Genomic DNA, 27,495 nt, shown 5'->3' with positions numbered 1-27,495 from the left:
TACTGAAAGTAGCAATTTTTATTATTTTAAAATTATGTACAGGTAACCAAAGACATCAGTCTGCAAATTGGTACAAAGATCAAGTTTTCCTGCAGTTGGCTTGTTAAGAAGCTCTCTGTCTGTCTGTCCAAAACAACAACACGACTGGGAGAAAAGGCTTTAGAAAATGAAAAATAGAGTCAGATTCAGAAAAGTAGAGTCTACCGGTCTAAATTTAAATTTAAGCCTCCCACCCCCACCCACGAACCCCACCCACAGTCCCACCCGCACCCCATTATACCCATCAGCCTCTCCTCCTACGCGAGGAAATCAATCTATGTACAAGGACTATGTACAAAAAGCTATTCCATTCATTCTTCCAGACGTCTGTGAATAAAGCTCTTGTAAACTTAACAAAAAAAAGGAGTGTGAGGGTTAAACTGTGTGTGTGTGTGTGTGTGTGTGTGTGTGTGTGTGTGTGTGTGTGTGTGTGTGATGAACATGCTTGATGACACGTTTCAAACTTTAACAACGGATGAACTTCACAGAACTTGTCAGTAATGGGAGAGAGAAATACAATTATGTCTTAATTTTCCAAATCTGAACATCAAATCGAAACAGAAAATGAAATCTGCTGCACCCGGGATCCTTCAGGAAAAACACAAATGAAATAACTACAGCCTTTCTGAGGTAACAGAGAAACAAACACCCGTTTTGTTTTTTTTTCCTGCCCTGACAGCGAAACACTTTGGAGATAAAAGGAACAAAAAAATGATTACTTCAAACAAAAGGCTTTAAAAATGTGACTCAGCTCAGACAAAGCTAATGAAAAACATGTTCGGGGGAAAAAAAAAACATCACAATACATCTTTTCTGTCCTTCGTTTGGAAAGTGAATTGTCGGATCGTAAACGTTAAGTGCCGTGAATTATTTTCAAAGGTTTTCTTGTTAAGAAAATCAAAATGTTTCTTTTTATTTCTCTTACATCATTTCTCTGCGTTTCACCTCAACAGCTCGTCTTCAGCACAGTCAACACGATGGAGCAGAGAACATTCGTTATCACTTTCCAAGTATTTAAGTGTTATTCTGAAAGAGGAAAAACACTATTTATTGATGTATTCCATTCATATTAGATGAAGGAAGGGAAAGGATTTAAATTCATATTTGATTTGCATTTTTGGACTGATGGACCTGATCGCCAGGAGAAAGACAAAGGAAACTCTCAAATTATTACAAATTTAAAATCTCCGACATCATGTAAAAGTAAAATACATGTCTTCCTGTAATATGTTGGACAGATTAGATCTGACCTTGTCAAAGGGATCAGAGGATCATTTCTACATGAGGTCTGCATACAAACGGAGGACTTTGGGATTCAACAGCAACGGCTGAAGTCTCTCGGTCCAAAACCAACCGAACAGGAGGCAGAAAGCATCAGCTCGATCGTTGAAAGCCTCTCTGCTGGTGGTTCAGTTCAAACAAAAGCAAAGCAGCTCGACTTCACCTCTCAGGCTGGAGTATCGGCTGCCTTTGTGCTGTAATTGAAGGCTCTTCAGCGAGCGGCCAGCAAAGACGCGGGCGGTAAATTGAAGGACAGGTTCTGGTCCGGAGGGCTCAGGTCCTGCCGAGACACGAGGCTTTGATGCCGAGTGAGAGGACGATCGATTTTTAAAAGGAAAAACTTTCTACTTTTGGGGGTTAGGGTAGTGGTTTAAAGTTTTCCAGAGAGTTTGAACGACCTGGAGGGTCATTTTGTTTCGGTCTCAGGTGTTCTGTTCGCCGCTAACTGACGAGAGTGCCGGGCATGCTGGGAGAAGGACCTGTGTCGATAACGGCATGAGAAGAACAACCAATTTAAAAATCGGCTGGTTTGCTGAACAGGTTGAAGGGGGAAGAGCAGCTCCTGCCTGCAAAGAGAGAAAATTCCTGGTCCCTAAAAACAGGCCAGATGGGAACGTTTGAAAGGTAACTACCTTAAAATACCACCTCAACTTCACAAAAGCCTGCAATTCAAGGTCTCAATTCTGGCTGTTTCTGTGTTCTTGGGCCAGAAGAGATCAATACTTTTGATTTATCTACAGAGTCAAGAGTTGAGAGGTCAAAGTAGCGCAAAGAGAAGAAGAAGAACGCAGCGTGTAAAGCAATTATTCTGGTCGGTGGTTGTTTTTTTTCCTAACCATCCGAGTTGTTTTGGTGATTATCAGCTCCAAAGGCAGAGCGCCGGGGTGCCGCGCTTTGATGACAGGCTGGAGAAAACGGCAGCTCCACTCCAATCTGACAGGGATCGATAAGAAAGCCGGGTCTTACCCCGAGAGAGCGGAGCGAGCAGGAGAGAGGAGCTGAACTGTGAGGAAACTTCAAAGGAAGTGTATCAAGAACAAAAACTGAGATAAAACATCGTTCTGAGCGACTTTTATAGAACAGAAACGGTGGAAAAACATCTAAATACTGACTGGGACTGTTCTTAAATAAAAGTCAAATAAAATCTGATCACAGCTGGGGCAGTGGTGTCACACATCGCTATGTCATAAAGTTAAGTTTGTCAAAAGTCTGTTAAAGGTAAAAGTGTTGGAGTTTCCGCTGCTGGAACAAAAACATAAAACAGTGGAAAGCTCCTTTAACTGGAGGGTGAGGAGGACGTCTGGTCCCGACACGGAGAGGAGAAGAAGATGTTTCCAGCAGTGAACTTAACCAGAGGTGATGATGAAGATGAAGGAGATGGTCGCGGTGTGTGTGTGTGTGTGTGTGTGTGTGTGTGTGTGTGTGTGTGTGTGTGTGTGAGTGAGAGACAGGCTTCTCTCTAGCAGTGCTCCAGATAGTCAATGATCCGGGAGATGGACTTCTGTCCTGTGGTGCCGACGTCACACTGCAGAGAGAGAGAGCAGAGGTCAGTTACCACACACACACACACACACACACACACACACACACACACACACAACGAGCTCATTCATACACGCACACGCAAACTTACACTCACAAAAAGGCAACTGTCACACAAACTAATGTGTTGAGGACACGAGTTTGATCGTCTCACTGTGACTCAAGTCCTTCATCAAACCATACGGCTGCGCAACCGATCGGAAAATTACTGAAATGGCAACATGACTGAGCGCAATATCCACATCAGAAGAACTACAGATACTTTAGGTAAAATGTGTCACAGAAGAGAGTTTAATGAAGTGTTGCTGTGCTGCAGAGAAGCTCTGGTCTACAAAGTTTCTTCTCCAGATGTAATAAAACATGTTTGTTTGGCCGAGACTGATAGAAAAGTGTATTATAATCAAAATCACGTTAATTTTTTACCATATTGTGCAGCTCTACTGTACTAATATAATAGACTGCTGCAAGAATGAGTCTTAAACTCTACAAATGCGTTTATAGTGAAGTGTGTGCAGTAGAGTGCAGTGTGAAGCTCAGACGTGGTGACGTTGAAGCGACCACGATGTATTTCATTCATACACAAACATTCGGTTTACACTTCGGCAGACTCACAGTGAGGTTCATGAAGTTGAGGAACTTTTTCAGCATTTCTGTCATGATGGAGAAATCTCCTTTTGGCAGGTTGTCCCTCACAGTAGTCACATTCAACTGGTGGACAAAGACACAGAGAGGAAGAGAGAAAGAGACAGAAGATCACAGAATATTAAAATAAGGAATCAGAAAACTGAAAATCCAATCATAATCAGGTCTTGATGTGTTTATTATCTACAGTAAGTCCAAAACCAGCCTAACAGCATCTTTGTGTGTGTGTGTGTGTGTGTGTGTGTGTGTGTGTGTGTGTGTGTGACTCACAGGGCTCCCCTGACACAGGCAGCCCAGCAGCAGTGCTGTGTAGGAGGCCACAATGCTGTCCTCCATGTGCTTCCCTGCATGCTGCAGAGCTGAGAGGAAGAGGGAGACGATGATGATGATGAGGAGGAACAAACATTTTCATAATCGTGTTCTGTGTCTCAGATCTTCACAGAACATCTACATTAATTCTGTGCTTGTACCTTTGTTGAGGTCCAGCTCCTCGTCCTCCTCCTCCTTCTCCTTCTTCTTGATGTCGTCCTGTTTCTCTGGGGCGTTGTCGTTAGCGACCCACTGGATCTCCCCGCCCGACTCCTGCCACTGCCCGCTCTGGTCCGCGGGCTTCGGCGTTTCCTTGATGAGGTCATCGGTCTGCGCCTCAGCCAGGATGGCGGCCCGCTCACGCTGGAGGAACAGCTGAGGAGGAGGAAGGTGGGAAAGTCAGTGTAGCAGGTGAGCAGTTTTTAATTACAGCATCTTTCAAACTATTCTGATGACCCAACATTTGGACTTTCTTGATGGACAGATCGTTGTACTTCAACCGCTAGCTTCTGCTATCTGTAACAATAGCTGACTTTAGCAAGTTAGCTTGATTAGCCGTTTAGCTAGGGGGTGTAACAAACAGCACTACTGGCTAATGTAAATGCCAGTCAGTGTCCAGGGACGTGTCACAGATATTGACTGGCATCCACAGCAGCCAGTACACAATGTTTTGATTAACCGTGCAGCTCTAACATTGTTGTATCCCCTCCACTCTCGTTTCTTACATCTTGTTACTCTGTGTGTGTGTGTGTGTGTGTGTGTGTGTGTGTGTGTGTGTGTGTGTGTGTCATCAGGCTGCTGTTGACCTCACTGAAGTCAGTCTGGATAAGAGCATCAGCCAAATCTGATTACACTGGATGATTCGATTTAAATGAAGCTTTAATGGTGCTCATGAGAAAGTGAGCTGAACAGAACACAACACACAAGACAAACCGTGAGCACCGCGGATAACAACTACTCATTTACAGTGAAAAATCTAAATGAGATCGACTTGAAATACTTTTCACACAGCACACCTGCTGCGTATCGACTCAGGTTGAGCCGGCACACACACACACACACACACACACACACACACTCACCTGTACGAGTGCAGCGATGGCGCTCAGCGGGCCGTTGCTGGTGATGTCCTGGTGCTGCGGGCTCAGCAGGACGGTGGAGTTGCAGGGACCCTGACCTCCCTCCATCTCCATCTCCATCAGGCAGTACTTGTTCCTGGCACTGTACTCCACCAGGTTGATGAGCAGGCCCAGACCCTGAACACCACACACACACACACACAAACACACACAGTCAGTTATTAATCCAACACCTGCCACCTCGTATCTGTCGGCTTTCAAGAAGTTTTCTGCCTTTTTTTCCAGATATTCATTCACAGATTCACCTTTAAATTGTGAATGATGTCATACTCCATCAGGAACTTCATGACCACAAACTTCATGTCATTACAAGCTCCACAATGATTACAAGTGACACCTGTAGCAATGTATTAATGCTGATCTTTCAGGTCTATTTGCTGATTTATTTGTATATTAATATATTTTTCCCAGAGTCAGTATTTGTGGATTAAACTCTCTAACAGTGTGTAAGTGTGTGTGTGTGTGATACTCACCAGTACTCGGATGTCGAACCTCTGCTCTTGTGGAAGATACTGAGGGACTTTGAGAACACAGTTCAGAGCCGTCATGATTAAATCCTGCTGTTCTCCCGTCTTCGTACTGCCCCACTCTGCACACACACACACACGGAAATATATGAGAACACACTGTGATCGAGCTAATGTCAGCTGTGAATAATTCAACAATCCACTCAAAAGATGGAACCTTTTTATAGTGTGTGTGTGTGTGTGTGTGTGTGTGTGTGTGTGTGTGTGTGTACCGTTATCATGCGTCAGGTTCAGCAGGACTCCTATAATGGCCCTCATGCAGTCCTCCACTGCCTTCCCCACCATGGCCCAGTCTGAGTTCAGCTCCCTGCTGTAACGCTGGATCATGGCCTCACACCTGTTCAGCGCCCTGACAGAGAGCAGAACGGAGGAGAGTCCAGGTTACAAATAACTTTCTCTATCAAAATGTTTTCAGTGCGTTTGGATCGAAGAGATGTACGCCTTCAACATGAAAAACAAGATGGAGGATCTGAAGAACTTTAACAGATCTTTGATTGTGTTTCCCAACAGAAACACGCTTCATTCCAGGCTCCCTCTTCCAATTAAATGCAAACTGCCCGACTCGACTTTGGAGGGAAGCCCAACTGAATTAAATGTTGTGTACTGCTGAGTGTAATAACAACACTTGGGTCTTATGTCTGTGTGTCTGTATGTGTGTGATGAAGGCTATAAAATATACGAGGAAAGTAGTTTGAGGGAGACCAGAAGGAGGTTACATAGAACAAAACACTGTGAACAAATGTACCAGAACTAAGACAGACTGAGTGTGGGAGTGATTCATTTGTTTCATTTTAATCATCATACCTTCTTTTGTCGAGTCACCGACTTTGTCTTATCAGAGGAAAAATAAAAACAATTTATAGTCGCTCGTTCGTCACCAACGAAACACTGGATTTACATCCAGATGTCATCTGGATCCATCTCAACTCCACTCTCCTCTTTCCTTTTCTACTCCATCATAAAACAGAGCAGCATTCAGGGAAAGATATGTCCACACACACACACACACACACACACACACACACACGCACACGCACACGCACACTCACGCACACACACACACACACACACACACACACACACACACACACACACACACACACAGAGAGGCCGGCTGCAGCAGCAGGAGGGGTGAAGCAGGTCAGCCGCCTGATGTAAATAACTTGATTAAATCTAATGACGGCAGCGAGTGAACAGAGAGCAGAAGCCAGAGTCTGAACACCAGAACGCAGAGAGAGGAAGGAAACACAAGAAAACAGAAAAAGGGAAAGAAAAAGAGTGACAGTATAACATACAGGACACACAGCATGTGTGAGGGAGACACTCAAGAGAGGACTGAACAGGAAAGAAGTTTGTCTATTAGAAGGAAGCTACAACTTAGACTAGAACAGAAATGTGCATTATTCCCTGTTATTTTCTGTCTATTCTCCATGAGGTCCATTAGTGGACAAAACTAATTAAATAAAACCCAAATTGCAGAAGCCAGAATTATTCTTACAGATGAAACTGCCTGTCAATGAAAATGTTTGGCTCCCGCTTAGACACAGATGAAGAGAGACAATAAGCAAAAGGACTTAAGTGTGTGTGTGTGTGTGTAGGTGTGTGTGTGTGTGTGTGTGTGTGTTGCCTAAATGGGTGGTTGTTGTGGGATTATTGAATTAGTCCAGCAGACAGCTGAAACAGTCAGGGAGGCAGAGGGGTGAGTTTGGGTTTAAACAATGAGGGCAACGTGTTCGGTGACAGAGAAAGAAAACGGAGGAGACAAAGTGAAGTCAGAGGGAAGAAGAGAGGAGGGAAAAAACTGCAAAAATGATGGGAAATGAAGAGGAAGTAGCAGAGAGAGAAGTCCTGAGGTGAAAGAATACACAGCCTCAGTGTGTGTGTGAGGGTGTGTGGAGTTTAGGTGACAGTGCTCGCTCGCTCACCCGGAGGTTTTGGGGGTTAATCGAGTTAGCAGAGAGGACAGCTGAATGTTCAGACTGAGGCCTGTGTCACCCACTGAAACAGCAGCTCTTTGTTGACCCATCTGGCCTTCATCCTCATCTTCACCACCACCCTCACCGCAGACCTTCACATGGGGATGAAGGTCCGGTCACACAGAGGGTGATGGAGGTGGAGTGAGAGGATCCAGTAATTCAGCACTTCGCTGTACCTTTCAAGGCTGATATTTATATTTGGTTTTTTTAACATACAGCACATAAACAAACAAGTCATCAACTCCAGTGGGTTCGTACAATTTGGAAACAAAGACCTGTACGAGTGGGACTCTGTACTGTTGAGTAATGAGCCTCCTGGTGGTCAGAATGTAATGAAGACGCTGCCTCAGAGAGAGTTCCACTCTCTAACAACATCATGTAATTCAGACATGAATGTAGACCACAAAACAAGAGTAACAGCATCCATGTTTACCCCAGAGAGCAACTGAAGACTGACTACAGGTCACAAAAAAACACATTTCTTATTTACTGTAGTTCAGATCAAGACTTTATGGCCATTTACTATCAAATCAGATTCGAACAAATACACTGAAACTGTGTGTGTCTGAAACACTTCAGTGAAAAGACACACACAAAACAGAGAGCAAGGTCAGGTCATTTACACACACACACACACACACTCAGACACACACACTCAGACATCTGCTGATGCTCTGCCAACAGCGAGGTCCTCGAGGTCAGAAGGCAAAGGCCACTGCTGTGACTGACAGGATGTCACCACCAGGAAATTAAACAACAAAACCCTGATAATAATACACATAATAACCATCAGGCAGACTGAGTCAGAGTGACACTCTCTCTCTCTTACACACACACACAGTATATAGACACACAGTGTACAGCACAGATGTCGAGCTGAGTCACTAAGTGTTTCTACATTTGAATGTGTTGTCAGTGTTCAGCATCTATAGATGAACATCTTTTAATTCAGTGTTTTCAAGTATTTCCTTAAAAAGCCCTTTTGACTATCATGAAGTGACAAGATGAAGAAAAGAGGAAGGAAAAGGAAGAAAACCTGATAAAAGTTGGTTCTGTTATTATGAATTCATCATTGCAGCTTCAAGACTACCCATCAATCAAACTGAAGTGTGTGTGTGTGTGTGTGTGTGTGTGTGTGTGTGTGTGTGTGTGTGTGTGTGTGTGTGTGTGTGTGTGTGTGCGTTTGCTTACTTTGCAGAGGAGATGATGAGTGACGAGTCTTTGTATGCGATCAAGTAGCTCTGGTTCTCCGGGTTGTGGACCGTCACCTGCACGCACACAAACAAACAAAAGCAATGACTTCTTTTCTCCCAGAAGGCAGTTTGTGTTCCAGAGATTTATAAACTGATTTAATCATTCTTGGCATTTTTATTTATTCAGCATTTTTCAAGTAAGCCTTAAAAGCTTAAGTTAATCACCAAGAAATATATATTTCCATTTCATTTTGGGGAATAAGTAACAACATCAGATTTAATTTCTCTCTTAGTGGTCAGAAGTAATTTAGAAGGCTGCGTCTCTCCAGCAGGAGTTTATTTTATTTTTATTGTGTTGCTTCGTGCAAAGGTTTTGGAGTTTGTGTTGCTTGTGGCACCGGATACTTAACGGGCCAAATATGTTTAACCTGGCCTGAAACAAAGCGTTCGTTTAACAAACTGAACCTAATTAAGACATGAACCTCTTCTTTGAAAATAAAAAGAGCCTCAACAGACCAAACAGGACCTGAATGCACCTGAGCGGTCGACGTCATTCCAGAAGTTTACAAAGGTTTTTACACTTTGCATCTCACACTGCCAACTATAATTTCTTCTTTGTGTAAAGATAACCACAGAGGTTAAGAGACAAATATCATTGTGCCTCCCAGCAAACAGATAAACGTCTGAACCTGTATTTCCACTGAAGGGTACGGCACAGCTCGCCTCACTTGGAGCAGTGGATTCTATCTGATCACATCCTGGTGGAGTGAAAACACTGCAGATAACTGATTGGTTAGAGAGACTCATCATGTGATCACTAATGCAACACGGACATCCTGCACACCGGCTGCAAACACAACACCGAGGTTTAACCGCAGAGTTGCAGCCGTTCCTCTGCTTTGGTTGTTGATGAAATGATGTCTGAAGGAAAGAATATTCTCCATTGTTCCTGTTTATGTTGTCACACTTACACTCTCTAACACCCGTAGACATCTCTCAGCTCCCCACAGAGATGACACCAGCTTCTCCTTATCATCCTCCTGGTTTAAGTTATTAACACATTCCTTCACTGTGGAGAGAAAACAAAACAATCATAATTATCATCTTCATCTTCATCATCATTTTCTTCTGTTGCAGCCAATGTGAATTCTTTACAACACGTACCTTTATCTACAATGTGGTCCAGTCCTCCCAGTAGCCGCAGTTCCTCTTTGAACCAGTCTCCCGCTCGCTTTGAGGTCAGCGACAGTAACGTCTCCATGGCTAAATGACCCGTCTGCAGGGAGAGGAGAGACAAAAGGAGTCAGCTCGAATCTAAACTGTCTGATGCATCAGGTCGCTGACATCTCAGCCCACAATGCACTGCAGCAGCATCACGGACTGTTTCCTGCATTTGTACAAGTTGGATGACTGTTGAACGCTGGTATAAAATGGAAGCTCTTGATTGCAAGAGACTGACACCAAAACCTGATATTTACTGTAGGTGTCTGGATCATAAAAGATCTTCAGCTCAGAGGAGCTGCTCGAAATATCTTGACACACGTGGGCGGCTGTGATTCATCGTGACTGAAGAGCTGCTAAAAGAATATCATGAGTCAGAGCTTTTAGCGCCGAGGTGTAACCGCCTCAGTGTTTCAAGGTTATTCCACCGTGACATTATTTGCAGCAGACACTGAGTGCATGGAATTAAAATGATCCAGTGTGGTGACTAAATACACGAAACTAAAGACCAGAAGTGCAAGTTTGAAGTAGGTAGGTTCCTTTTTCTGTACCGTTATGTTCTGTAGGTCCAGGTGCTTGTTGTGCACCGTGTCACACAGCTTCCTGATCTTCTCCTTCACCTTGGCGATTTCCCTGGCGCTGAACTGAGGGGTGGAGTCTACCTCTACCTCTACCACAACCCCGCCCCCCTGGTCCTGGTCCAGCTCCAGCAGCCGGATCATCAGGTCCAGACAAGACCGGTCCAGATCCATGTTCAACCGGTCTCTACTGAGGATATACATCAGAGACGCCGTGCACAGAGCCAGGTTCTGCAGAGAAGAAATGTATTTCAATAGAGTTGCATGAGTCCAAAACAAAAGAAAATAAGAGTTTCTCAAACCAAATTCAGTTCTGAGATTTTGGAAAAGTCTTTGCTTTGATAGAAATTCAGAACTTTCTCATGGCTTTGTCATTAAATACTGTAGATAATGCTGAATTTCCAGATGTGCGTAACATTAAAAGGATGGGATTACGATGCCAGATGTCCTCGCACGCTCGCTTAAATTCCGGCAGATGATATAATTTTCCAGTCTGTGCACAGTTACTTTGTCAGAACTCCCGTACAGATGGCTTGTAAATGTAAACAGGAACATATTGGAGCTTCTGATCTCCTGAAACAGCTCATCCGCCATGCAAGTTAAAAGTTTCTTCTGTCAGAATTGCCCAGTAACTTACTATCTCAAGCAGGTGTAAAACATTCTGGGTGAAACTGAGGAAGATTTTCAAAATAATGCGGTTTCAATCACTGTCTTCAAATGTCTACGTCAAAATGTGCAAAAAGAAAAAGGTTAATTGAAACATGGCTAATGCAGCAGCCACCTATCCAGCCTAACAAAACAGACAATAACAATTTAAAACGAGCTAAATGACATTATTCCGGCTGTAGTTTCATCCAGGAAGCAGAGTGAAGGTGTGTGTTTGTCTGAACTGTCTGATCCTTACTGGGTGTTGTGGGGCATCGTTGAGTGTTTTGAAGACCTGCGCCACCTTCCCTCTGGCCCTGAGGTGCATCCTGAAGCTGGGCATGGCACAGCGCGTCGCCAGGCTGATCACACTGAAGAAACAACACGACACGCGCAGCATCAGCAAACAGTGAAAAGTATATCTTGATATTTCTGTCATTTACCTACTTTAGATAAGCTTAATGTTTAAAGTAACAAACGTGATCCCAGCAGGTTCATACCTAAGGCAGCGTGTGTTGAGAGGCTGTCCAGTCTTCAGACCAGTCGCCAGATACTCAAAGTCATCAGTGAAACTCCTGGTTCTCCCCAAACTCCACCACGTCATTGAAGTGCTTCACATGCTGGACGACTGTATACAGCTGGACAAGGCAGGAGAAAGTGTGAATGAGCACGATGAGTCCAGAAACACCTTTTAAAAACATTTTTCCTACTATAGACTACTAAGGATTTAAACCAGGTTTGCAGGTTAAATTGCAGGTGTATGAATCAAAATGCAATCAAACACTCAAGGATAAATCTGAATGCACGTCTTTGTCAACTGACTCAATGGTTTATAGCAGATTTAAAATTTAAAAATCTGACATTTTCACAAGCCATATGAAGTGGTGAGGTGGAGTTGTTCAGTTCTAGGATAAGTGCCTGATAAGTACCTCCTTGTGCTCCTTGCGGCATTTGAGTGCGGTGACCTGGTCCTGGTAGAGATCTGTGGGGATGGTGACACACTTGGTGACCTTGGGAGGAGGGGGAGGAGCCTTAAACACACCTTCGTCCTTCTGAGCGTCAGAGGGCTCCTTACTGGATCCTCCTGCTGCGGCTGGTGCCTGCAAAATTATAAATATAACATGTATGAATAAATGATATCAAAGGGTTTTAAAGCTGAGTCTTAATGTGTGTGTGTGTGTGTGTGTGTGTGTGTGTGTGTGTGCACTTACAGGAGCAGTCTGTGATCGTGAGAAGAAAGGTGGAGGCGGCTCCTCCTCGCTCTCCAGCGTCCAGTGTCGGGCGTTGTACACAGCTTTGGTTGGAGACTGCAACAAGAACACACACAGAAACAAAATCAGTCACACTGGCAGCACAAATCTGGATTTAGACAGACGCAACAACATGTTTCAACTGGCCGTGGACAAGAAAAAACACTGTTAGGTGATTTAAGAGTTTAATATGAGGAAATGAACCTTGTAAGATTGGAATATGCTTTAACTTGTCTGCTGTTATGCAAATGAGCCATCAGAAAGCTTATTACACTTGTTTATTACTAAACTTGATTGACTTTGAATGCAAACAATGTGTCTGATTCTCCAGGAGCGTTTTCTGTGATTCCATGGGAATTATTTTATATCTTTTACCAGACGACTTCATGCATGGAATAATAAAAGATGAAATCTCTGGTCCAGCTGTGTTACAGGAGTGAACTGCTGGACCAGTGTGCTGCTTTTCAGAACCTGGCACCTACATTACCCAAAATGCAACTGTGAGTGGCATTACTGGAGTCATTTTCTCAAATTATATGCAGACTTCTCTGGAGCCACAACAGGCTTTACACTGCTTTATAAACATATGAAGTAGCACTCTGGAAACACACTTTAATGTGTAAAAGTGGCAGAGTTACGCTTTAGACTGAGCCATCGTCTGTTCAGCCATTTAATTAATCACTTGGTTGATAAAATCACAATTTCCCAGAGCCTGAGCTAACATATTCAAAAGTTGTTTTGTTCAACCACTTCTTCAAAACCAACAGATTTTTAGTATTTAGCTCTCAGATGTAACACTGAAGAGAAAACTTCAACCTGTAAAAACATTTTTATCCAACTCTGCATTAAAAAGTTTTGTTCATATAACTGCAAACTTCCCTGAGTTAAACACACATCGTCTCCAGAGATCTCTGTGGAGTGATAAAACTACAATAAAAGTGTTTTGTTATAATCAGAAGAGATTCCTCATGAACTGAAGAGGACCAAAAATCAGAGAGGAAGTCAGCAGATATAAAACAGTTAAAAGAGGAAACAGAAGAGTGATGGAGAAAGAAGAAGAAGGGAAACACGATAACTGGATGCACATTAAACTGGTGATCGTCCGCCAGCACAGATCAAACAGCAGGACACACACACACACACACACACACACACACACACACACACACACACACACACAACCATCCACCCTCATCTTTCATCCTTGGCTCGTCTCCTGTCCTCTCCATATATTTTTGCCAAACCTGTGGTTGGTGGTTGCTGGGGCATTCATAATGAAAAACAAAAGAGGGAAGGACAGGACAGAGAGAAAGAGAAGAGAGGGAGTTGGCTGTGGAGCAGAGGGCTGAGGGAGGTGTGGGGGGGATTCTGCACCACAGGGTTAATAAGCAGAGACAAAAGAGGAGTTTGGGAACAAGCTTTGCTGTGCTGGAACATCAACACACCGAATTAAAGCCTCCAACAGTAATCTGAATGACACAGACGGACACCTACCCCACCCGCCCCGCCCGCCTGCCGCTAAGCAGCATGGGAGAGATGAGAGAGAAGGAGGAAGGTGGGCGAGCGAGGCCGAGCTCCTGCTGCGGACTGTTTTGGCGTTAACAGCAAACTACCTCCTCATCGGAGTCAACAGCACGAGCCCGGGAATGGGCAGTGAAATGACTCCTGTGGCTCTGGGAGAGGTTTCAAAAGTCTGGGAAAACAACTCCCTGATGATGTCGTGGTGATGTCATCATGGTATTGCGGTCTTAGGGAACACTCATTTAGGACAGAAGGCCAGTGTGGAGTTTGGATAACGCAAACATTTGCAACGAAAAAACCGCTTTCACACAGGACAAAGATCTCACCAGCGCCTGGCTTTTCTCTTCAATCAACAATCAGTCACATATTAAGCGACTCTGCAGTAGTCGTGGAGGTTTATCAGCTGCAGCGCTGATTGGCTGTGATGGAAAGAAGACACCCACGCTAAATTTGAGCCCCTTTTCCAGCACGATGCTATGACACTGACGGTAGCACACAGATAGTTTTCCATCCGTCTCCATTCAAGCAGCACTTAAACACTGTTCAGTCTGCACCGAGTTTTAAAGACAAAATGAAGTAAAAGCTATAAAATAAAGTAAACCACCAAATACATGTCTGTACAGATCCTTCATCCCTGGTGTGATGAGGTTTACCATGTGATGCTTTCTACCTTGTACCTGATTATACGCCGTCATTTTGGTCGCCCTGAATGTGACAGCGGCCGAGCTCTGTCCAGTCAGCAACATGAAGCTTACACAGGGCACTGATTGCTCTGTCATTATTGGCCAAGTGTAAAACTTCCAGGATGACGAGGTCCAAGCAGGTGCATAATTTCCCCCGGTTGTGCTAAAATTAGTTTGGTGCCCCTGTAGACAGAGCTGTGGACCAAACCACTGCGTTTTTCTGTTTATCCAGATGTGTCCACAGATACAACAACACAGAGAGAACAGCAGTGAATGCTGGGAGCAGTTTGTGCTCTGATCATTTATCTTTGCATTTATCAAGCAGATTTTGATTTAAAACCTTTTTAGCTGTCAACTATTAAATTACTCAACAAATGTTTTGATAATCGATGAGCAATTTCTTAAGGAAAAAAGTGTTAAATGTGAATATTTTCTGGTTTCTTTCCTCCTCTGTGACAGTAAAATTAGTTTCTTGTGGGTTGTGAACAAAACAAGACATCTGAAGACGTCATCACGGGCTTTACGAAGCACTGAGAGACATTTATTTTACCATTTTTGGACAATTTATCAACCAAAAAAACAAATTGATTAATCAAGTAAATAGCTGATTGATTAATCAACAAGGAAGGAAGGAATTATCTAGAAAACATGTTTTTATTTCTCAAAGTAGAGATTATGAAATTAAAAAGTTAGATCTTTGAACATGATGACATTTTTCCTCTGTTTCCTTGTGGGGTGACAAATCACACTGATGGCACATCAGGGAAAAGATCCGCTGTGGAGAGGGTCACTGTTCTGGAAGTAATAACTGCTCGTCCTGTAAGAACCGACTCCAAATAAACCCAACACGTCTTCTAAATATGGATGAGTCTGTCATTATGGTAACATCTAATATCTCCCAGCGTACTCTGCAGAATAACCTAACAGCACTCCGGCTCCGCCGACACACAGTTTACTGTAATTGAGGCAGAGTTTTGATAACTGCTCTGTAGGCCGGTCACTTCCACCGGCTATTGTTTATATAATGAGCCCATCTCTGCTCTCGGTCTCAATTATGTTAACTGAAGATTGAGCAAGGGAGAGAAAGAAATAAGAACAAGGAGGAGGAGGAGGAGGGGGAGGGAGGTAAAGAGCATTATTCACAGAGGTAAAGATGGAGTGGTCAAGAGAAAGTGATGGAGACGGAGAGGAGAGGACATAATTCAACTGAGAGGGAGGAAAGTAATTGTGAGAGTCGGGGCATGAAACTGGAGAACAGCAGAGAATGAGAGAGTACATCAAGTACATTATTACGTTCCTATGGGCGACATGTCTGCTAATACTCTAATAGCTGCTCTGCATCAGAGGAAATTAACTTTACATTTGGCCCTGCGAAAGTTCCCTTCAGGTGCTCAGAGAACTTTACAACAAAGTCATCTCTGCCTCTCTTCAGCCTTCTGACGACACAACAGAGACCATAAAGTCCACTTACAGGAGTGTTGTGGTGAGGTGAGGTAGTTTTAGCGTGAAAACACAGCTGCCAGTGAGTTCAGAAACCTAGAAGTGCCTGATAATCACCTTCAATTCAATGCAAAATACAGCCGCTGCAAAGAAACTTTACAACTTTATTGTCCAGCCGGGGCCAGAAAATTACCAATCAATAGAAGTTGGCCTGATTAAAGTCCATCACTGCATCAATGCACAATCCTCCTCGACCGCATCATGACGCATATTTGAATAGAAGAAATTCTACACCATTAATCAGCAAAAACCCTGAGCTGAGGCATCAGGAGAGCTGAGGGTTTTCTGCAACGCTACCACTGAGTAAAGAGTTGTGGCAGGTTATAGTTAAACAGGTACACAGGTGTTACTTTGCATCCTAGAGAAGACTGATGAGATAACTCTAAAAAACACTCTCACCTCTGCAACACTGTCACTGTCTCATTCTACATGCAGAAGTGTTAAAGTGTGTGTGTTGTACAACGTGTTTGTGTTTCAGGTGATGGAGATTTTACATTTAGCTTTATTCGTCCTCTCTGTATTCTTTGTTCTGTACCAGGTCTTCTTCATTTGCACCCGTAACTCTCTTGAACATTAAACACACCCCCACCTTATCAGGCAGTTTAGAGAAGTGTAATGTTGGTTTTAAAGTTTTGTTTTTGTAAACTTGTCCAACCCTAAAACTTTATAGTTATTCATTTCTATGAAACCCCTCTCAGCCAAAATTATTATTTTCTTTCCTGCACAATAATGCGCTGGAGAAGAAAAATGTAAATAATATGCAATCGTAATTTACTGCAGACACCAGGGGCAGTGAATCGCATCGTATTTTAAATCATGTTCTGGCTAATCCCAACACCCATCTATGAAACTCATTTAAATTAAGAAATTAGTCTTGCTAATTACAGCTACAATCGTGCATCACTTTTCACAACAAAGCTAATAAACGCTGGGAACTAAAAGAACGCATTAAACAAGCAGCTGTGATGTAGAGCAACCTCGCACAGCTCGTTAAGACAAACACAGCAAACTGTTCTGAGATCTAATTACCAACATTCCTGCAGCATAACGAGAGTAAAATCAAATTATCAGTCCGGTGCAATCCAAGTTTTTCACCTGATGGAGGGCTTAGACTGGAGCCAGATTTATGCAGGAGTGTAATACAGCCTCAAGAAGCAAACGCTGACAATTCATATACTGTAAATATGAGTTACTGGAGGCCTGGATTTCAGCTGGTCTGGCCTGGTGGCATTGATCGGTCTCTACTATAAAAAGGCGGTGGGTTCTTTTGAAATCGACAGAGACTGATATCCAGTCTGAGAGCCGGGCAGCGACGGGCCATTAGCACGCTGATAAATAAAAGAGAAGCAGTTCAGAGATGCTCGAAGACGACTCAATCCCTCCCCTCACACAGCCATGAAAGCCATGAATAAACCAGAACAGGCTCTGCCCACGCACACACACACACACACACACACACACACACACACACACACACACAGTGCTGAGTCACAGTGGGCGTAGGTGGACGGTGCGGTCCCCACAGGTACATCACACAGATCTCTCTGTGAAATGCTACGAGGGAATGTTTTACACTCGGGGATGAAACATTTTTTTTCTATTTATTCTCCCTCGTCCAAACTGAAATTAAGCTTTGAGAGTCTTAATGCTTCAGTCGGACGCCAGCGGTCAGATTCCAGGATTTTAATCAAATTCAGCTGCAGCAGTAAATAAACTACAAGCTGTTATGATTATAAATTGACTGTATTTCCATCTATTACAAGTCTGCTTTTTTTAATCCAACTGAATCTTTGCCAAGCTTTGAACATTTTTTATAACTTCTTGTTTAAACTTTAAACCTGGGAAAATATTTAAAAACTGTATTGAGCTTTTCTATATTTCTTGTACTACTTCCATTAAAAAAAAGGACATCAGCCAACACATCAATAGCAGGATTTTTTTACTCCCAAACTATCAGTATCAGCCCTAAATCTCAGGTTGGGCTCCACATTTACAATAATAAAACTATGAAATATTACACGCCTCCTTTCCTTCATATGGTAAAATATGACAATATTGTGCAGTAAAATCTTATCATCTGTGTCTATTTTTTCCCTTCCTGGCTCACAGTTCTACAGAGGATCCAGGGATTCTAGCAAGGAAAGTAACATGTGCTTTAAAACACAGCGTCAGAGGTCGTAACATGAACTATCAGGCAGCACTCAGCAGTCACTGATGCTGTGTGAACCTCAGTGTGACCCGACTGTGATGTGAGGGAACAGAGTGATGATTCTCACCTTCTTGTGCGCGCTGAAGATCCTCCGGAGAGAGTCTTGGTTCTTCTCGGCCTGTTTACCCTTCGTGGGCCTCCTGGGAGCGCTGGCCAGCACTCTGAGGCCTTCCTCTGAGAAGTCCATGACGTCTGCACACAGAACACAAACTTCACAGTCAGTGAATGAAAATCAAACACATTTAATTTTAACAGGAAATACATAATCAAGGAAATGGTCATGCATGACAGCTTGATTAGGGAGATAACGAGATAATAAGATCCCACAAAACCATCTCTGCAGCTAGAGGGCGTGGTTTAGACGCCAGTGGGAGAAAAAAAGTTTGGCAGCGATGGCGGTTCATGGAGGTTAGCGTAGCTTCTATATCATCAGTAATACATACATCTCTCAACTGAGGTAAGATTTACAGACAGGCTCCACTGGTTATCTCATACAGTTGATTTTATTAGCTGACGTTAGCCAGTGGTAGACAGATGGTTCGTCCAATCATCTAACAAGTATTTTTTGAAAGTTCCTTCACTTTTCCAACAGGTTTCCCACGACAGGGTTCAAGTGTGACCTGTGGATCTTTGCCGCACATCACCCCACCTCTCTGTCACCCTGTTTACTGTCACCTGCCAATGCTGCCCCAGCAATAAAGCCATGAAAAGGCAAAAAAAAGCTACATTAAAGAAATACAAGGTTCCCAAAGACAACTTCCAAGATGGCTGTGTTTAACAAACCATCTGGTGCGTCAGGTTATGGAGGAAGTGCTGCACTAAAGATTAAAAAGCCCCTGAATGCACATTCTTGAGTGTGTGCATGTGTGTGTGTGTGTGTGTGCATGTGTGCTGGTGGGTTCATAGTGCATATGCTGGTATGGGGGTAAAAATAAAGCACGGCATGTTAGTGACGGTGTGTTTACATACCAACATGACACAAAAAAATGACCTTTAGTCTTCAATAGAATCTAGAAATGCAGCCTGGTTATATGAGAAGCCCTGTTACACAAATACTGTAAATTAAGTTACATTATCCTGTGTGTGTGTGTGTGTGTGTGTGTGTGTGTGTGTGTGTGTGTGTGTGAGTGTGAGGGTGAGTGTGTGTGTGTGTTTTAACCTGCTCGTATCCTGCTTTCCTGCCTCTCGGAGTACTTCTTGTTCTCCTTGGCTGCCGGCCTTCCCTGAAACTCTTGAATCTCTGGAATTTCCAGCCTCTCGAATGGATCGGGCGGCTCATCGTCGTCCTCGTCCTCGTCCTCTTGTATTCTTCCACTGCTGTAACCACCCGGCTTCCCCTTGGCGGCGGCAGCCTTCTTGGCTCTCCTCCTCCTCTCTTTAGAGCCGTCGTCATCGTCATCGTCTGCCCCATCGCTGTCACTCATGTCATCAAAGCCGAAGTATTTAATTTTGTAACTGGATCCGCCGTCCGCGTTGTCTGCGCTGCTGTCCTCCTGATGAGCGTCTGCATCGTCAAAACCAAAAAGCTCCAGCTTACTTTCCTTCTTTGACTTGGTCTGGGTCGGCCTGGACCTGCGGCGAGGACAGGTACACATCAAAGAACATGTTAAAAAGACAAACAGTGTTCATGAATTTAAGAACTTTTTAAGAACGTGTTTTTTAATTAAGCACTCAGGCGTCATCCTGCAGAGTCTTTATACCTGTCAGGTGTATTTCTCAGTAGAATCTGTTCAACAGTAGCTGACATGAAAGAGTAACCTGCCAAGTTTAATTAATACTTTCACGACACTGTCCCTGTTGAGGAAACTAATCTATTAATTTCACCCACGTAATGAAAGCCAACTTTTGTTTCTTGCAGCATTTCAAAAACTTAATTAGATACTCTGTCGGGGATGTTCTCAACTTTGATGATGTGAGACTTCAGCGGTTTCAACCAAATAAATTACTGGGCCTTTATTGTTCATGGCAAACTGAGACTGTAATGAAATGCTACTTTAACCTGGAGCTTCTGGCCAAGAGATGAAATATGTACAAAGACGAAAATGTGTGAAATGGCAATAATGCATAAATACTTTTCACAGGAATGATCAACAGTCCCTGTGAGCAGACACATACCATTCATACAAAACATGTTCACTCAATTTGCTTTACCAATTTTCCTCTTTTGATCAGTTTTCTCGGTGACAACATTCAGAGAATTTGGAGAGAAGTTGTGAGAGCAGAAAGTGAGCAACCTTGAATGTCTATTGTTTAAAGTGCAATCACTGCTCTGCCCAGAGAAGGATGAAATTTGTTTTCATCTACAATGATGTTAATTAATTTAAAATATCACTGAAATTACAACATGGTCAAGAACGAAATCAAAATTTCAAGCCCTGCCAAATGTGTTTCCACACAGCTCCATGTGTGCACTGCGAGTCATCGTGCAACCTTTTCATTCCTAAGAGAACCTGTGATCTGATGTGTTTGCAGGACTACTGAACTTTTTTCCAGTCCAGAATACGCCTTAAGTACTTTGAAAATGTTTAACTCCTGCTGTGGATTTCGGACAGACCGCATGCACTGTGTGCCACAGGAAGTTAGCATAAAAACGATTTCAATTTAACTGATTACTGGATGTAAAACAGCTCTTTTTGTAAATGTTTCTGAAGTGAAAGTCATTAGTAGAATGCTAGCTGTGTAACAAATCTATAAAGTGAATGCATATATGTGGTTTAACAAAATATTTTACAAAACTGGCAACACATCTGGAAGTCAAACCTCATCACTCATCAGTCACCATCCAATATTAGTCCTGATTTGTCTTGATAAAGCTCAAAAATTAGCTTTAGTTACATTTTAGCAGTGGTGTCTCTATCCACTGTAAAGAAATCTATGTCCTTGCATTGAACATGCGTATATGATGATTACAGATTTAAGACAAATCATAAGCTAACATGCTTGTCCTTTAAAAGGCTTCAGCAAAAATCGCATCATCATTTAACAATCACAGCATCAGATTCCAGAGGAGGCTGAGCTCTGCCACCTTGTGTTTTTCTACCTTGTGTTTTGTTGTTCCGTCTTCTTCCGCTGCCAACCCGCCTCTCCCCGCTCCGTCGTACTGCCGGACCCAGCACTGCTGCTACCACTAGAGGGCGCTGCCTCGGTGCTATACTCCTCCACTCCTCGGTCCTGGATGGTGACGTTACACATCGAAACGGAGGAGGGATGCAGCACTGTGTAATCCCTCGTCCTGCCCCGTCCCCCTCCACCACCTGTCGTCTTATTGCTGCCATCAGATGTGGATTTGGGAGGATCGGTGCCAAAAGCAGCGCTGGAAAAGCCGCTGGAGTCTGAAGCTTTGCCTGAGCCCTGTTTGTTGGGCCTCCTGTACGTCCGACAGTTATTAGAGTTTCTTGTAAGTGATGAGGAGGAGGAGGATGTCTGCGAGTAGTCTGATGTCTCGACGAGGAAGTCCGAGTCGAGCCCCAGGTCCTCGCTCTCACTCAGGGTCTGGAGCCGCGGCGGGGAGGGGAGCTTCTCATGGCGGGTCTGCCCTACATCACAGCTGCCCATTGTGAGACCCACCGAAGACCAAGAGAGCGTGGGGGCGGGGTTTCGAGGTTCCTGGCTGGGCGAGGGCGGACGGAGACCCATGATGGCATCCCAGGAGTCGTACGTGGCCTCAGACCCCGTCTTCAAGGTCGTGGTCTGCGCCAAGGGCTTCCTGTCGCTCTCAGAAGCGTTTTGGTACCACGAGTAGCTGTGCTGGTTCTCTGACAACGAGGAACTCTGCTGGGAATTTCCTGTTCCAAAGAAAAACAAAGTCAGAATCAGAACGATCAGATATAAACTGGTGGCATCCAATGTTATTATTGAGTTAACTTTATTTCAAATACAAGCAGCAGTGTAGAGCTCATTTATCACATGTTAGTTGTCACATGGACAACCCAACCGCAAAAACTAAGCCTTAAAACTACAGCAATTAAAGGTCAATACATTCTTTACAAGCAGTAATCAAATCATCACTTTCTTATTTAAGGATTGCAGGTAACGTATAACGGTGAAGTGAGCTTGTGTCTCCTGACACTGAGGCTTTAGGTTAACATGCAGAATAGGTTAATATGATGGGTGTTGTTCAATCTGGTGCAAACTCATTTCAGCCAAATTCACTCAAACTCAACACTGAAGCAACACAGAGGCTGTAGTTTGGTTTCTTAACTTCACAGGCTGCTTAGAAAAAGCATGGCATGCACAAAGATTGCACCATTTCTAAAAGCACCATAACACCATGAAAACAGGTCACACACACACACACACACACACACACTCACACCTGGAACTGCTACCGAGCTTCACATCAAACTCTCATTTTCCAGTCGGTGTAATTCTTTAAGACAGTCTAAAAAGGCTCTGGACCCACATGCCAGGACATTACACACACTACGGTTATGAGCAGCACCCCATGGCCATTTCTGCCTTCACAGATAACAAACGGATGACAACATCGAACTCGTTATTCTGAGGACAGGAAATTGCTTCACATGTAACATCAAAGAACATCGTTATCTGTAAAATAGCTGTGGTTCTTTCGGAAGGCTGTGGCATCGCAGCATAAGCGGAGCAAAACTAGAAAGTAGACCATGTTGCTCGCTCATGCACGAGGGCATTTCCCTCCTCGTACCGACTGCTTTTTAAAACACATACAGCTGATTAAGCAAGAAAAGCATTTGGCTGGGGAGGAGATACAAAGACCTAAAAGTCATTTACTACTTTCGTGATCTCGTCTCATGTTTTGGGTCCATCTGATGTTTTACAAATTAGATCTGCTAGATTTTTAACTAGTCTGAGATGGTGAAGGCTGATCATTGTATTATATTTCAACTTTCACATCCACACTGGCTGTACGGGCTGTAGGGGTTTGTGATCATTTAGTCGTGGACTGTTTCAACATTGGAACCTTCCTTTGAGAACTAACCCAATCCAAAATATAGTCCAAAATAACCACAGACAACATGGCAGACCAACAAAATGTACAACCAGCATCAGGATGTTAAAAATGATCCCACTTTAAACCCTGAACGTCTAAGAGGTTGCAAATGGGCCGCTGAAGTATCTGAGTGTGTCATTAATCCCTTTTCTATTTGCACATTTAACAACGAGGCAGATAGAAATAACAGACTCTAGAGGGGTGACACCTCAGAAACCTGCAAAGATGACAGTTTGGGTGTCTGGCTTCAGGAACAAGATGAGACTTGATATCAGGGTATGTTTGGGCTCATGTGTGAGTGAGTCTGTCTGTGGATCGAGAGATTGCAGTGAAATGCACATCAAAAAGAGTACAGAGGTGAACAACCACCAAGCACCAGACACAGACAAGGGTGATAAATCAGCAAACCAAACTGACTGATCAGAGCATCACCATGTTCAAACTTTGCAAAGAGGTTCAGGAGCTGCCAGCTGACCATGGAACGTGACAGAGAGCTCAAGACATCGAGCCGGTCTCAGAGTCCCCAGATCTCAATCCATTTAAACATCCCTGGGATACGCCGGAACAGGTCCGATCCATGGAGGCCCCCCCATTAAGTCAGGACACAGGACACCCACACAGAGCCTGTGTCCATGCCTCAATGGGCCACAGATACTCCATCAGATTGGGATCTTAAGCTCTCTGTTGCGTTCCTGAGCAGTTTGTGGTATGGCAGGGTGCGTTGTCCTTCTGAGAGTTAGGTTGGACCAGGTATTGCCTCACTGGCTCATGGAGTTGGTCTAAGGTGGCTGCATGTCAATCCAAATGAATACTATGACCTAAGGATTCCCAATAGAATACATCAAAATGAGATGATCAATGTAATTCACTCCCCTTATTAGGACCTTGAAGATATATCTAATAATTCTACTTTACAGCATAAAACCTTCATTTTTGGTACTTACAGTAAAGCAGGAAAGACTTCTGACTGTACTTTCTGTTCCAAAATGAAGTCTGAATGTAAACATGACTCTGAAAGCAGCAGGAGTCAGCTCTTCAGTATTGGCATTGACATTATCAGAAGTTATTTGGTCAAGGATTTCACCACGCTTACTGAGTCAACACTGTGAGCCTTAGCAAGCAGATAACAGGGCTGCTGGTGGACAGTGTTTCAGCTGAACCTCAGTGTCGCGCTGGCTTCCCTTCAGCGTGGCTCACACTGTGGGTACGTCACTCTGAGCCCAAGTGCTCACTGAGGGACAGCTTGTTGTTCAGAGGCCGTTGGAGTGTCTCTGGCAGGTGGCCAGCAGCGGTCACGGAAAGCTGAGGGCAGTACAAGCTGAAAGCGACGACAATGGCGACAACCGGCTACGAGAGGGAGACAATAAAACTGATTTCTCCGATGCTGCAGAGAAACAGCAAGCACGCATCATCATCATTGTTCCTGAAAATTAAATGATTTCACACAAAGCTGCACAACATGAAACATTAGTCTTCACATTTGTGCAGTGTGTTATTACACCTGTGCTGATGATGCTCAGTGAAACGGTACAAGTTTTATGAGCAACAGCTTCAACCGCTTCACCTCACATAGAGACAAACGCCCAAAAAGTCGAAAGGAGCGTTTAGTTTCAGGTGTCACCGAGTTTGTGAGCCATCTGATTCCACTGCAAGATTACCAAATCATTTCCCCCACACAGGGTTTCTGCTGTGTGCCAAGAGTAATGTGTGTGGTTCATATGAACCTCAGGATGCCACCAGACTGAGCGATCATATCTGTCCATCTATGGTGCTCATGATGCGCTCATCCTGGCCAGATGTTGTTTCTAGTCTGCAGGATAAAGATGTTCTGATGATAACCTTTAAAAAACTGTTGGATGCCATTCAGAGCTGGTTTCCATTGAGTCAACAGCTCCAATGAGACAGTTTATCTTTGCCATTATATTAAAGACTTTCAAAGGCAAACGACAGAACATTAAAAAGAGCCCATTATTCAGCACCTGTGATGACAGGCCTGCCACACTGTGTTAACATGTTTCAGTTCAATACCACACACACATACATACATAAAGAGTTCTTATATCTGAAACATGATCTATCATTATGTGTTTTATACAGCAGTTGATCAACTTTGAAATCCATTAACCTCTTATTGTCATCCATCATTAACATTAAACATTAATATCATGACTCTGTCCTCCATAAACAAGGTTTACCTTTAATGTGTCACTGTAGATTAAATGTTGACTGCACAGTGTAATGGCTTTAGAATAATGACACCGTCCACATTTAGATTGGTTCCCTATAAACTCTGCTGCCACTAAGCTGTTGTGCCTGCTGCCTGGGAATTTAATCTCATTTCATTCATTCGCAATCATTTCCTGTGTGATACTACCTGCTTTCATGTCTCCATTAAAGACTAAATTAATTAATAAAGTAACATTTGTCCTGTCGTTGGCAGTTGTAACTTTATGGAACTGAAAGTGATGTTTGTAATTTTGAAACTGGCACCAACAACAGTACAACTTAGAACCACTTCAAATAATTAGCAACTACATTAATCAAGAAATAATCAATCATTGACAAATACAGATGCCGTCTCAGTCTAGATTGAACCTGATCAAAGATTGAATATCTGTGTATTACCTATGCTTGCACTGCTGCTGTTGAAGAACCGAGCTGTATCCTCCAGCAGTGCGGGCTGGTTCCTGTCATTGGGCAGCCATGATGCCCCTCTGGAGGGGGCCAAAGAGAGAGATCCTCCCTGGAGGCTGGACCTGCTCCCCATGTCCAGAGACAAGCCTGGCCTTTCTGCCAGAGGAGGCTCTGCAGAGGTCGGCTTGGCGGGTGACGACTTGTTGCCACTGCGAGACGACACCGGCTTGGACTCCTCATCGCTGTCGAATCCAAACGGATCCTCCAAGCCATCTGCAGATGGACGGGGCCTCTTGAAAACCCCAAGGACGGAGTCATTCTTGGGAGCGCCTGCGCGCTTGGAGCCCACCTTGGCCTTGTACTTGGTGTCACCCCATTTGGTACTGAGGGTGCCTCTCTTGGTGGATAGAACTTCATCAAACTTGGACGTGCCCTCTCCACCCTTACGGCTGTAGGTTTTAACGAATCTGGATGTCATTGTTGCATCTGGGTCATATTCTCTAGCAGGACAATGGAGCAGACAGAAAAGAACATTGTTTAAGACTTTGTGAGAACCTTTTCATGAGCATCATGGATGTGATTCTCCACCTCACGCCACAGTTTGACTCAATAACTACAAACTGTATTTATATTTATGTTTCAAATTGAGCCGCAGTAGCCAGTGACAGTCATATTCACTGTTCAGCTCATTAACTAGTGCAATACCATCATGAATTTTATAAACACTGGTCCAAAAAATATCGGCCTAAAAATAATACTGGTCGCCAGCAAACATTAACATTTTTTCAATTTTATCATGTATATATGCATCTGGTTTTACTTATAATGTGGTTAATAAAGAAGCAGTGTTACACAAGTTAGTTGTGGGAATAACTAGCTAACATCTTGAGTACTTCTCAGCCAGCTGGTTTGACAAAACAAGGCTAACATTAGCTTACCAGCGGGCTAATGGCGCTAAGTTACCTATCAACACTGGCAGGATGCTAGCAGAAGAATTAATGGAGATACAACATAATCTGCTGGTGGAGGTGAACCACATCAAGCACGGAGTCAGTTTAATTACCAGCCGAGACATGTGTCACGTAAAAACAAATCACCTTTCTCCAAGTTACTACTAAGCTAACGTTAGCTCGAGTTTTAGCCGTTACCATTAGCAGAGAGCTCAACAGAGGAGAGGAGCCGTCACTCCAGCAAACTGCTAGCTTCAAGCTAACAGCTAACAATAACTACAAACTGTCATCGTGTCGTGCCACAACCAAAACAATCCACACATATGCCATTTTCTACTGGTAAGCGAACATTGACTGCTGCCCGTATTTCCACTTACTTGGTGAGCTAAAGGGCCGATCCGCACAAAACACACTCCAGAGCCGAAACGGCCGTTAAACTCGCACAGGACTGGGCCTGTTTCCCTGATTCAAGCTGCGGTGCACAGTATAAACAAGGCCGATCAGACGCCCTTAACGGCAAATCAGCGGGGTCGAAAGACTGCAGAGTGAACCGCAGACCCAGACTGTTGAGAAAAGAGCCAGTTTATAACCAAATCTAACGAAATCGGCTCTTATTATCAAGCTATATCGCACTCGATTGTTTCCTCCGGGCTGCGACGAAGGCTTCCATTGGACTCCCCCGGTACG

At 43.7% G+C, this 27,495-nt stretch overlaps 1 protein-coding gene across 1 annotated transcript; it reads right to left on the bottom strand.

Annotated features, from left to right (window-relative positions):
* On the bottom strand, nt 1–27,495 carry LOC115571313 (wings apart-like protein homolog). The gene is given in 21 exon segments (XM_030400663.1): nt 1–2,845; nt 3,475–3,570; nt 3,775–3,863; nt 3,975–4,188; nt 4,896–5,069; nt 5,426–5,541; nt 5,692–5,828; nt 8,647–8,723; nt 9,620–9,717; nt 9,813–9,924; nt 10,421–10,678; nt 11,352–11,463; nt 11,593–11,663; nt 11,665–11,730; nt 12,022–12,192; nt 12,304–12,399; nt 18,323–18,447; nt 19,415–19,827; nt 21,296–22,040; nt 25,850–26,358; nt 27,186–27,495. Coding segments are annotated over 20 exon segments (3,723 nt in total). The 5' UTR covers nt 26,337–26,358; nt 27,186–27,495; the 3' UTR covers nt 1–2,779.

Source organism: Sparus aurata, chromosome 20 (assembly GCF_900880675.1).
Source record: "Sparus aurata chromosome 20, fSpaAur1.1, whole genome shotgun sequence".
Classification (NCBI taxonomy): domain Eukaryota; kingdom Metazoa; phylum Chordata; class Actinopteri; order Spariformes; family Sparidae; genus Sparus; species Sparus aurata.
This window is presented reverse-complemented; position numbering and strand designations above follow the sequence as displayed.